The sequence below is a fragment of the Artemia sp. Qi Xiang Cuo genome, chromosome 12 (genome assembly GCF_049724085.1).
Source record: "Artemia sp. Qi Xiang Cuo chromosome 12, ASM4972408v1, whole genome shotgun sequence".
Lineage (NCBI taxonomy): Eukaryota > Metazoa > Arthropoda > Branchiopoda > Anostraca > Artemiidae > Artemia > Artemia sp. Qi Xiang Cuo.
In genome coordinates this window covers 60,122,516-60,135,946 of record NC_142805.1, presented here as the reverse complement: position 1 = coordinate 60,135,946, position 13,431 = coordinate 60,122,516, and the positions used below count along the sequence as shown (strand labels likewise).

The window sequence follows — 13,431 nt, the reverse complement described above, 5'->3', positions numbered from 1 at the left end:
ATACAAACAAATTTTTGATGCGTTTTGTAATTTTTTTTGTAGCTCCCCCTCCCTTAACAAAATTCTGGATAGGCCCATGCCGTTCATACTTTATTCTAATACTTAATACGTCACAAACTTAGTAACTATTAAACATGCTATTCGGGTGTAGCGATTCTTCTTTCCAGTTTATTTGGCAAGGGCTCGAATTTTGAGATCATTCTGACTTCTGAGAAAATCCAAAATAAAAAGTTAAAAACAGAAATTTTAAATTAAGGGGAATGCGCTATTATTTCCTATTTTTAGCATGCTTACGACCCTTTGACCTCTTAGGTCGACTCTTGGTCGACTCAAGGGTCCAACAAAACATAGCAAAGTTATAAATGCCTCAACTTTCAGCAAAAATAGAGCAGTAAATTTCCCTTATTTTTATGCATAAAAATCGGATTTGTACATAATCAGAACATCGATATTTATAGATAGATCGTGAAATTTGATCTCAGACGTGATATTTCCTAAAAAAAAAGCGCGATTTAATGTAAATCGTAAGTTGCAAAACACTGCTGTCAAACAAATACTGGGAATTTGAAGGGGTGTATCTGCTTGGTTATGCGACACGCAGTTTGCCTCCAAGTGACGGCTCCAGCCTTTTGCGCCTGGGGCAGAATCTTGATTAGCCCCTCCCCCAATTTCCCATAAAATTTTCAGGCCAAATTTTCCTAAAATTTATATTTATTTATAAAATTATTTTCAATACCCCCCCTCTCCTCTCCTCAAAATCTGAATTCTCCGACCTGCCAAATACTATTTTTGTCGTTTGCATGTTCTTTGGTATGAATTGTGCAATTTTGTATTTTTTATTTTTTTTTTGCATTATTTACTTTTAATCGGCAAAAGAAATACACCAAAGAAGGAAAATTTTATGTGAACCCTTGGCATTAGAAAAGTCTAAAGAAAAAATTGGGGGAAACCTCAGCAACAATTATTTCAGTTTTTCCAAAATAGAATAAAAATCATTTCGTCATTTCGTTAGTGATTCACAGGATATAAAAGAAAAAAGAAATGCTCAAAATAACCGTTAATTTATACTTCATAAAAAACGACCGTGCGGAAACGCTAATCATTTTTAGGAAGAAAATGTACATGTTTGCGCATCTCCAGATATGATTGAAGGACTAATGCAAGAATCATTCTAGATAATCAAGGGGATTGCTTTGATTCAAGTCTCGCTGTGAGAAGTGAAGAAGAAAAGATGAAACAATTGCCCCTCACAATGGTTGAACATCATTCTAAAGCAAGGTTAGATCTGGAAGCAACTTCTGCCCAGATAGTGGCAAGATGGATGTTGAATGCAACAGCAAAAGAAACCTTTTCCTGGAGTATTTCATGCAGGTAATTAGCCCTATTCTGATTAAAATTTTGAACTAACTTAGAGGAGGGCTTACGTATTAATCTTCACAGAAACTACTCCAAACTCCAGTACAGTTTTTATAACAAGAGCTGCAGCCGAAATAACCGCAGCAAAATATACAGTCAAAACTCCAAAAAACTGGAAAAAAAATTCCAAAAAGAATAGAAAGACAAATGTCCTATACGTCCATGCTAATATGCGTACTTCATTATTTAGTATTTTCGTGTATTTGCAGGCACGTACGGAGGAATTTGTTTCGAGACCCAAATCCTTCAAATCCCTTAGGCCTATTCTCTGAGAAGTATAAGAAAATTATGAAAAAATGAAAAAAAACCCGTATCGGGGGGTGGGGGGCGGAGGCCCCTCCTGCGTATGTGCCAGTTTATTTGTATCGTATTTTCGCGAATCCGTCACATTATCCTATTTCTGGGGAGACCAATAACCACGCCTTTAGAAAATCACATGTATCAAATAGCCTGAGTGTCAAGGCTGGCGCTATTTTAAATTATAAACTGTAAATGGAAGGATAAGCTTTTCTTTAATGGGGCCCCAATTACAATAATTATTTAATTATAAAAAAAATAATAATTATAAATGATTATTTAATACCCGAGAATATGGGGATGAAAAGCCAATCCCACGAATAATCATGTCCTGGCTTTTCGGTCCTTGGTTTACATATGCTTATAACTAAATCAATCACCCCTCTTAGATTTAGAAAAAAACTGTTCTTTTGTACTTTCATTAAAAAAAAAACGAGAAAAACATTTTTTTTTTAATAAATCAACGTCATAGCATTTTATGAAAGTGCCTTAAAAAGTAAAAACAATTTGCTACCTAGATTACGAAATTAAATAGTTCTTAATTTTTTTCTGAACGAACTGTCTTTATATAAATTGAAAAAAAAACATGTTGAAATTGAAAAAATCGAGAAAAGGTTTGGAAACATCGAGATAAAATTGGAAAAATCAGACTGACTAACAAAATAGTCGAGCAATGGTCAAAAATTGCATAAGGAGAACAAAACATATCCAACGTAGCAAAAATTCATAGCATAAAACATAAAACATATACAATAAAACATAGCAAAATTCAAGTATGCACAGCTAATGAGTTTAAAACAATACTTTACCCAGTAGCTTAATATCTTACACCTTTGAACAAGCAATTACGAAAATTGGCATACTAACGGTGCGAAAAAAACGATCTAGATTAGTCACAACTTTGAAAAATTCGTTTCCCCTTCCTAGCAATAAATTTCATTTAAACTGAAATTTCGCTTCACATGCTAACTGAAATCAGAGAACCAAAAAGCGGGAAAAAACTGTCAACCTGAAGATGACAGTTGATGTTGAAGAAGATGACAGTTGAAGAAGATGTACATGAGTGAGTGAATATCAATCACGCCATTATTATTTTAAACGGGTTAGTTGAAATTTGACAGCGATCTTAGAAAGGTACCCAACTAAAAATATTGTTATTTTGGAGTGGATTTTTAGAAGAGTAACTTTGTTTTTCCATTGTATAGTTCAGAGGCGCCAAATCATGAATTTATCAGTCAAAAAAATAAAATGAATGTCAGTACAACTACACCCCAAAAAATTACGCAAAAAGTTTTTTCGTGTGAATCAGGGTAAGAGGGGATTGCATTTCTACAGGGGGAATATACCGTTTTTATGTTTAAAAATCGTTTAACCGAGCAAAGCTCGGACCCATGGTACTTTTCCTGAACTGTATAAAAGGTTAGGACATTTTTAGGAGGTATTCAGACATTAATTTGAAGAGTACACTTCTTTTTTTCACAGGGCTAAATTTGGATATTAAAAAGTATTCAAAATGTTAAAAACCAAAAAACTCAGAAAACATCACCCATGAAACTAAAGGTACCCTTAAAAAAATCGTACCCTTAATATCCGTATCGATAGGAGTATTTTCGTAAACATCCTGCAAGAACAGAAAAATCGGGCCAAAGAGAATGGGAAACTTATAAGTTGGATACTTGGCGATTTTCCATGGGAAATTAGGAAAAAAAGTGAATTAAAAAAGTTAAGATTAACTAAAAAATTTCAATAAATTGATATAATTAATCTCTAATATTATAAGATTAAAGCCAAAACTTCTCTGTAAGTGATAATAAATGAACATTTTTTGTTTTTAAGAAATATTTAAAGCCAAAAGCTAGTCCGCACAGGTAGGCTTAGGTTCGTTTAGGTTAGATGATTTTAAGCTGGTAAGCCAGCTAGTAACATAATTAGGCTTTCTTAACCTTTATCTACACCAAAGCATAATCACCTACGGAACAAGTACTGACAAAACCTATCCTCTCCACACAAAAAAGTGACCCTTTGTATACCTATGCGAACCTGGCAACCAAAGTATAATCACCTACGGAACAAGTACGTCACTCGTCGCCTGAATCACGCTCTATCATAGTTATTGGCCGGAGCAAAGTACTTTGGCTCGGAGCGATTAAGAAGTATAACATTTTGCGTCTAGCGGCGCTGAGGTACGCGGGGTCACTTTTGGAGAGTTTTGTCAGTACTTGTTCCGTAGGTGATTATACTTTGATCTACACTTAAAATATCTAAAAGGACGAGTATAAAGCAGCCTAGAATAAAGAAAAAATCGCCAGTCCTAGATGGCATTGGTGATTTTTCTTTTCGACACTAATGCCAGTTTCCATTCTCATATGTTTCTGACATTTTTTGGGTCGGACACCAATAATACGACCGGGTTGAGATGATAAAATATAGCCTGAAACCCTTGGGAATTTCTCCGGAGGGGACCAAAGCAGAACCATAAACACATTGAGAGCAGGGTTGCCACCTCTAGCGATTTATCACTATTTCTAGTGATTTTTTACACTGTCTAAAATCACTAAATCAGGACATAAATCACCATATTATTGAAGAAAATCGCTAAATTAACCAAAAAATCACTAAAATCTAGAGATATTTTTCTCGTCGGGTGGCAACCTTGATTGAGAGAGATATAGAAAGGGCGTCACCCCGTTTGTTGAAGTCTGGTATCTTAATAATACATAGAAATATTAATAAAAAATACCCTTAAAGAAACCAGGCCAGAAGGTCTCTAAAAATTTGAAAATTCCTTCAGAATTGAAGGGACTTATTAGAAACAGAAAATGTTAAATTTCACCGTTCTATTCCAAATTTTTTTCGTCATTTACAGTACAAGAAAAACAAACAAGGAAAATTCAGAAAGGTCTATTTTTGAAGTAAATTAAAAAGTTTCATTCAAAAAGCCAGTTTAGCAAAAAGCCAAAAACAGTACACTTGTGATGATTCAGTATAAATGTACTGGGTCCAGTTCTGGTCGTTCCAACTCATTTTCTAAAAATCTTCCTGCTTGCCACAAAAAAAAGCATTTATGTCAATTACTACAATTTCAGTTTCCTTTAAATTGACTCTTTTTTATAAATTTCAGACTTTTTGGCACAAAGAACTGCACAGAAATCACAGGAGCACAAAGTGGAGGATCAAAACCCACAGGCTCAGTCACATTTCAGAACTTAACAGCATCAAGTAGTTACTCAATCTGTTTTAAATATAAAATTGACAGTGAGGGGCACCAAATAATCTGTGAAGAAATATCGACGGGGAGGGGACAAAATTTCCCTTCGTCAGAAGTTGCCATTGCAGCAACTGTTTCATCAACATCAACAGTGTTCATCATTGCAGTAATCTGTTGCTGTTTCCCTTGTAAGAAGAAGAAGAAGAAGGAGGAAAATATCCCAGAAGAAATGAAAAAAAATAGACAATCCGAAAATATTGAATATAGCTACCCAACGTTAAGTAAAAAGTATAAAAGTTTAAGTGATGGCTATAAAAGAAATTGCATTCTTTTCCCTGAGGATTTTTCTTACACAAATATTGATGCAATAGATACAGTACTGAAAGAAGAAGAGAGTAAAAAAGTATTTGAAGAAACAAAGAAATATCTTCAAAATGAACGAGTTAAGGCCCTACTCAACTACGAGGAAAAAGTATTTCCTAGTAAGGGTGAGAGGCAGGAAATTGAAGTAACGGTTCAATGCCACGAAGACAGTACAAGCAGTGGCTATTTAACTCCCAAAACTAATGATGAAATTGATGCAACATTAAACTATGACCTCTTTAAACCAAAAGAAGAATTAAAAGAAAACAACGTAGTGAGTCCAGAAATCCTTCAAAAGCGTCTAAGTATAGTTGAGAGCCTACAAAATTTCAAAGAACCTGTACCAAAACTACCCATATCAGTAAAAAAAAGACATTCAATTGAAATGAGTGAGATCTATAGAACAAGAGTGATGCCACCTCTCCAGCATCCCATTGCGGCAGTACCAAGGAGACCACAAAGACACCATACCTGGTCAGCTGCCCTTTTACAACCCCCAACAATGCGTTGGAATGAGTCTTATGAGCACTTCCTTGCCAACCCCTCAATGTACAGACGGAGAAGGAGGCATACACTATATAACAGGCCTCCGTATATGACTGTCAATAGACTTTATCTAGTCGCACATCCTAGTGGAGAGATTCGTTTTTAATTTATTTGCTAATGTAGATTTTGGAGCTAAATGGTTAAATTTAGAAACAGTTTTATAAACTCTATATCAACTTTAGTTGTTGAAAATGGTTACAGGGCCACTAGACCAAGGTTTAGTAGCCCCAAAATGAGCTTTTTTTCCCCCCTATTTTATCTAAATTATACCCGTTTTGTCTCTCTTCAATTCTGTAAATGGAAAAGCAGTGTGGTCTAAAAAAATTATTTAGGTTGGAAATATTGGAAGTTAACCCCCCCCCCCCAACTAGTACCCCAAAAGTCTCAGCTTTAAAACTAAGTCTGAACGCTAAAACAAAAATAAAATTTTTAGCTTAAACTTCTAAATAACGTGACAAGTCAAAACAAAATATTCGATGATTAGTTCAAAGTCGACTATTTCCACTTCAAAGTCGACTTTCATACAGTTAGTGGTAACGAACCGTAAGTAGGGAGCAACCCGGCTCAATAGTAGCCGAAGCTCTAAAAAGCGGTATTTTGATACCAATAGATACATAAAAAGAATCAGATTTTTTATGCTGATTTCAAATATTTTTTATTGTTTTAAAGCATAAAGTTGTGAGAAAGAGTCAAACTTTAGCGTAAAGAGCAAGGTGTTAAGGAGGGGACAGCCCCTTTCATATACGGAATAATTTCTGTTCGTTCTAAGCTTTAATGTCGCACATTACTTTCAGTTAAAAAACACTTGTCTTTTTTGTTTAATCATACTTGTTTTTTTATTTAATCATTTCATATTGGGTCTCTTGGGTCGACCTGAACGAGTCGGCCTCACCCCTCTCTTTGCTGTGCGTCTGTGATCTCAATCAAAATTCTCCAGAGCACTTTTATAAATTGTGAAAGGAACTTTTAAGCTATTCCTATATATCTTTTTTTCAGTTTTGTAAATAATCTTTACTTACATAACTTTTAGAGTATACAACAAGTACTGATTAGAAGCTCGACTAGAAAGTGATGGGGGGCTAAGACCAAAATTTTCAGGGGTGGGGGCTTTTGCTGATTTTCGTGCGTGTTTTACTTGGATTTACACAGATTTTTCGAGAAAAAAAAAATTGAAATTCCAACAATTAAATATTATGAACTTTTGTTTAAGTATTTATTAATTTGAAAAACAGAAGGGATAAATAAGATAATTTACCGGGTTTCTAGTACTATTTAGGAGATATTTTTACAGCAAAAAATAACTCAAGGAGCAGAATTCAAACCCCTATCTCCCTCCCTCAATGCATCTCTGGTTATAACCGGAGCCTAGAGCAATTAATATGCAGATATACCACTGTCCATTTTAGAAGCAAAACACGTTTCGTATAATAGAACGACATTCTTAATTGTCTTTGATTTAAAACACCATCAAATATAATTAAGTCCATCGAAATATGACCCATCATTTCAACCAATCATTTTGAAACAAAGCCTTCAAACATGAAAAGGTGGAGTGTGCCACATCTTGCTAGAACCTAAACTGTGTCTGGGAATTACAACATATTTTATCTATTCCATTAGGGCAAAAGAATCGACTGTTTTGACCTGTAAGTACTTTTATTAGAAAAACATATACAACCCTATGAAAATTTAGAAGTTCTTTTAAAACTAGTGGAAGTTCTTTTAAGACTTCTCATAGAGTTGACTTAAATATTCAAATTTTTGTATTTTAAAACAAAATTGCCATAAAATGGTAAGCAAGAAAAGTCCTGAAAAATGAATCATTATATAGGATTGCACAACAAACATGGGGGAGGGGTGTTTATATACACGCCAAGGGCTCAAAACACAATTTGATTTTTCGAACTTTAACACAAGAAAAAACCGTTTAATGATGAGCACAACATTTTTTCAGATTTCTGTGGAAACTGTTGGCCTTTTGACCTTTTAGCTCCAAAATTTACGGTCAGTATTCATGCCAGATTATTTACACCAGTGCCAAATTATAAAAAAGTGATTTAGAGAGAGATTGATATATTAGTGTAAATCATTGATTTTATTTTTTTTTTTTTATTTGTAGAATTTAGTTACTAACATAATTTGGAATTGACACATGTTGAAGCAGTTATTTTTTTTAATATTTAATTTCAACTTTATGCGCAAGAATTGTTTTATTCATTTCTAGGTCCTACTTCTTTTATAACGATTTATAACTATAATATTTTGTCCTTTGAAAAATAGCAACCCGCAAATTTTTATGAAAGACAAAAGTCAAAACTTTGGCTAGTTTAATGAACAAATGCAAATAAATTCATCATAGAAAGGGCATAATTGTAACTGCGGAAGGTGAGTATGTTCTTAAAATTTAGTTACTTCGTTTTTGTAAAATAAATTCAGCTACTCAAATTTTAGTCCTATGATGAAAATTAGGGCGATTCGAAAGTTAGGACAATACTTATTTAGAAAGGGACAATTCGAAAGTTAGGACAATACTTAGTTAAGACAATTCGAAAGGCTTTGTGAAAGAAAAAAAGATAGGTAATAGTAAAACTTCATGTTATAAAGTATGCTTTAATTTTATTGGCTTATTTCTGTGACGCATTTTCATACCCCAATCACATTATTCGTTATTTGTGAAGAGAAAAATAGTCCTGCCTTTTGAAAACTATTCCCATATGTATAAAATAGCTTGATGGTCATGCCTCCCCTTCTGAAGCCTATTGCTGATTCTAGGTGGGAGCAAAGGGCTAGCTAAGCTGGGAAATTTCCACGGCGGTGGTAGGCATCCAGGCAATGAGGCTTGACCCTCCGTCCCTAGGCAGCATAGAAAATCCACTAGCGCACCTCAAAGTGGTGAAGGGGTGTAAACATCACTGAGCTCCACGCCGAGCAAGGTGATGGCCATCGCGCTTCGGGTGACAGCAAGACTGGGGACCTTGTGGTGTACCTTATACCCAAGAAACACTCAATGATGATGACAAATATAATGTTGAAAAGTTTGGCTACGGAATCCCCGGTATTATGCGATGCGACAAGAATGGCGCTCTCGTCGAAAAGTATGCTAGCTACCGTCCTATCAAGGAGACAAGGCCTGAATATCGGCTGCTGGAACCTGTGCTTGATTAAATGTTCATTGACACAAGCTTTTTTAGCGGATGAATTTTATCTTTATAACCTTAATATTCTGTGCTTTTTCGAGACGAGACTAAATAGACGTAACATCTTGACCCTTGAATCCTCGGCTGGGAAGGCGGTCTCTTTTTATAACTCGGGACCATTAGATGGATCTGGTCGAGCAGTAGTAGGTATCCTGTTGTCCCCCAAAGCAGTTACTGGGGTCATCGAATATGAGCCTGTGTCTGAGAGAATCGTACGGGCAAATATTAAAGGTCGCACGAACAATCTTACTGTCCTTAGCGTTTACGCCCCAATAAGAGATGCCACTCAACAGCAAAAAGATCAGTTTTACAGTGACCTGCAGTCAGTCATTGATAAGATTCCCCGGAAAGATATCCTCTTAATTGGAGGCGACTTCAATGCAAGAATCGGCGGATAGCTGAATAACTCGGAACATGCGACCGGCAAGCACGACCTCGGAGACAGGTGCACAAATGGAAACAGGCTTTTGCTGTTCGCAATGCAGAACAATCTTGCTGTGGCTAACACCTGGTTTAGGCACAAGCCGTGTCATACGTATACATGGGAATCCCGTGATAGAAGAGTAAAGGCCCAAATAGATTATCTCCTTGTATCCCGACGATGGAAATCCATGGTGTTGGACTCGAGAGTGCACAGAGGTGCTGAGACGGGTTCGAAAAATGGGTCTGACCACATCTTGCTGAAGACAAGGCTAAAGTATAGACTTGGCGCAAGAGAGACTACTATCCCGAGCCAGAAAATAGACGTGTTGAAGCTGAAAGTAGATGAGTACCGAGGAGCATTTGTCCTTGAATGCTCAAACCGATTCGCTGTCCTTCAAGATGACACCGAGGAGGCAGTCCTGACTCATCAGTGGCCCAAGATAAACATAGAAGAGAAATGGAACAAATTCAAAGATCAAATCACTGAAGTTGCCGAAAACACACTTGGGTTTTTTAGACTTAAAACCCATGAATAGATTTCAGAAAACACAATCAAACTCTCTGCCAAGAAAAAAGAAATACCCATCAAGAAGTCTCCCACAAACAAAGCGCTACGACAAGAATGTCACAAATCAGCAAGAGCTGACAAAAAAGCCTACTGGTCTAATGTTGCCAGTGATATGGAAAGAGCCGCATCACGGAACGATACACGAAAACTCTATCAGATACTTGGAGAATGCAGTGAGAAGAAGAAGAAAACTACCATCCCCTCGCTTAAGGCGAAAGATGGGAAAATACTCACAATCAGCGAGGAGCGTATCGAAAGATGGCGAGGTAACTTCCAAGAGCTATTGAGACCAGAAGACAATAGCAATCGAAAGCAACCACTTACAGCACCGCAGAACCCCCTGCACAACCAGGCTTATGAAAATGTATGTACGGACCCACCCTCCAGGGATGAAGTAGCTAAGGCGATCCAAGTTTTTAAAAACCATAAAAGCCCAGGAATAGATGGGATTCCTGCCGAGGTACTGAAAGCTCTCCCCGAGGTGGAGGAACTTCATAGCGTTATAACCGAAGGATGGGACAGTGAATACATCCCAGATTACTGGAAGACTTCAATAATTGTCCCTATCTTCAAAAAAGGAGACCGAACGGACTGCAAAAACTACCGAGGTATATCCCTTATCCACATTGCTACCAAGCTGTTCGCAGTCATACTTTTAAATAGATTCAGAGACATCAGAAACAGCCGAACGCGATCCAACCAAGCAGGATTCAGGCCGGGTATGGGCTGCTGTGACCAGATTTTTAGCCTGCGACAGATCCTTGAACACCGGTTTAAACACCAGCACCTTGAACACCAGCAGGAAACAATCCAAATCTTCATAGACTTCATTACCGCGTTTGATTCGGTCCATCGTGATGCAGTATTGTAAGCAATGAGAGAGGATAGTGTACCTAATAAGATCATCAATCTGCTCAGGGCATACTATGCTGGAATAAAGGCCCGGGTCAGAGTCGATGACGAGCTTTCAGATCTGGACCTGATTGAGTAAGGTGTACGTCAAGGCTGTGTCCTTTAACCAACTTTGTTCAACTTAGTCATCGATTGGATCCTCAGGGTACTGGACAATTATAAAGGCGTAGCAGTGAGCCCGTCCTTCTCCGTCACACATCTTGACTATGCTGACGATATGGACATGCTTGCTGAATCAGTTTCAAAAGCCCAGGCTACGATAAATGACGCGGTAGTCATGGTACTTTCGAATGGTCCCCAAATAAGCCTACCAAGAACAAAATCCATGCGAACAGATGGGATGGATGAAACCCCTGTGACCTAAATGGTAATCAGATAGAGGACGTCCAGTCGTTCAAATACCTCGGATCGATGGTAAACCCTGCCGGCGAATCTTCAGAAAAAATCCAGAGCCGCATATCGTCAGCCTGGAGTGTCTTCCTTCAATTACGGAACTATCTCTGGAAGCGGAGCGAAATATCGGTACGCACACAGCTCCAAGCGTATGAAGCTATAGTTCTCTCTGTCCTCCTCTATGGATGTGAAACGTGGTCACTGAAAGCAGCCAAAGCGTTGATCTTGAATACATTCAACCACAAATGCCTGCGCTATATCCCGGGTATCCGCCTCTCAGATAGAATCTTGAATGAAGAAGTAAGGAGAAGATGTGGGGATCACCCACTTGTCTCTGACATTGTTAAGCAGAGGAGACTGAGATGGTTTGGCCACACAATGCGCAGACCAGATGACCTTATAAGCAAAAAATGCCTCAAATGTCTACCACTACCGGCATGGAAGAAGAGGGCAGGAGGCCAAAAGAAGACGAGGCTAGCAACAGTTAAGCCTGATCTGGAGCCAATCGGGGGATTCCGAAAATACGGCCTTCGCTGGGATCGCCAGTGGCTGGAAATGGTGGAGCCTGCGACCCTCGAGCGAAACCTATGGAAGGAGACATGTCGTCATCTGCTGGGCGCCACGATAAGTCTGGATGCGGCTTGAACGTGCAACAAGTACAAGTAAGTACAATAAAAGAACGCAAAATCTAATTGGTTATTAGGAAAATTAATTTCATAAAAAAAAAGTTTTTGTTTCTTAAAATTTTAAAGGGTTATTTCAAGTATCCGTAGAATTCTAAGAACTAAAAACCCCATCTATTTGCACTAAAATGTAATTAATGCTTTCCTAACAGCATTTTAGAATGTACTAAATATTCAGTAGTATTACACTATAGCAGACAATATATTGCAGCAGAAAACGCTTCTTAGGCGAACACAGTACAAAGTTATGTAATTTTAGCAGCCAGCTGGTAAATTCAAGCGTTTTATTTGCCAACTGTCTCTGAAAATATTTGAACTGAAATTAACGTTTAAACCGTTTAAAACTTTTTTAAAAATGAGCCCTTTATAAAAAAAAAGCACGAATACATGAGCACATGAACACGAACAAAATGCAAAAAAATACACTGCTTTTGCCTTAAAGCATCGACATAAAAAAGTTAAACTTTAGAGCAAAAGAGTGGGTGACCCCCCTTCATCGTCGTCCTAAGTTTCAACGTCATTCTACATTTTATTTTGACGTTGTTTATTGGGGTTCTGCCCGTTTCTAGCATCGTCTTTGGGAATATCCTAAATATCAGAGCGGCTGCAAACCCCCTCTCATCTCCAAATCCTACTCTTTAGGCTAAATTTAACCTTCTCTATTGATTCTTCGTGAACAAAACGACTATTTCGGATGTATCTACTTTACTGAAAAAAAAGATGCCGTTTAAGCAGAATACTGTAGTAGCTGCCACTTTTCTTGATTTTCAAGCCAATTTATTTGCCCTGCTGTTCAAGCCAAGGGATAGAAAGTTTCCTATATAAGGGTTTCGGACAAGACAACTCTATGTTTAGGAGTTACCAGAATATATTTCTTAACATTGGACGTGGTCGTCTCTTACTAGGTTGCAAGCTACCGCTTCAACACGGATAAAAGTTTGATCTTAACTATAACATCACAATAAGATTTTTTGTTAAATAAGATTTTTTAGCAAAACCTGTCAGCTCAAGGCCGTATCCAGAGAGGGGGGTAGAGGGTTTGATGTATTTACTTTACTATATAAAATCGCCTAAATATGAGGGAGGCGTCCAACACCCTCATCCCTTCGCTTCTTTAGGCTTCAAGCTCCCTTCCCAGAACTGTCCACCGAGCTCCACGCAATTTATTGGTGTGCAACTTTGAAATACAGTACATAAATTAAAGAGGCATCAAATGAATTCCTCCAGTTCAATGAAGCTTAAAAGCCATTTTCTATAATAACCGTTAATTTGGTAAGAGCTGCATATATGTTTAGGAACGATAAAAGCACAGTAGAGCAGCCCCTTTTTAGAAACTGGCAGATTATAAAAAACCAGCTTATCAATAGTTTTTAGGTTGATTGGCAATTTTATAGTTTTTTGGTTGTATTTTTTGAGGCAGTCTTG

The 13,431-nt window shown here is 37.3% G+C and overlaps 2 protein-coding genes across 5 annotated transcripts in view; one reads left to right on the top strand and one right to left on the bottom strand.

Annotated features, from left to right (window-relative positions):
* The window catches only part of LOC148946359 (uncharacterized), a 57,813-nt gene extending 49,093 nt beyond the window's left edge, over nt 1-8,720 (top strand). For both annotated transcript variants that reach the window (XM_089098388.1, XM_089098387.1), the window contains exons 5-6: nt 1,176-1,371; nt 4,835-8,720. In XM_089098388.1, coding sequence (XP_088954514.1) covers nt 1,176-1,371; nt 4,835-5,936 — 1,298 coding nt within the window. In that variant the 3' untranslated portion in view covers nt 5,937-8,720. The remainder of the gene's footprint in view (nt 1-1,175; nt 1,372-4,834) is intronic.
* Rab3GAP1 (RAB3 GTPase activating protein subunit 1) overlaps nt 1-13,431 on the bottom strand; it is a 350,147-nt gene that overhangs the window by 197,398 nt on the left and 139,318 nt on the right. The gene's annotated exons all lie outside the window — the stretch shown is intronic.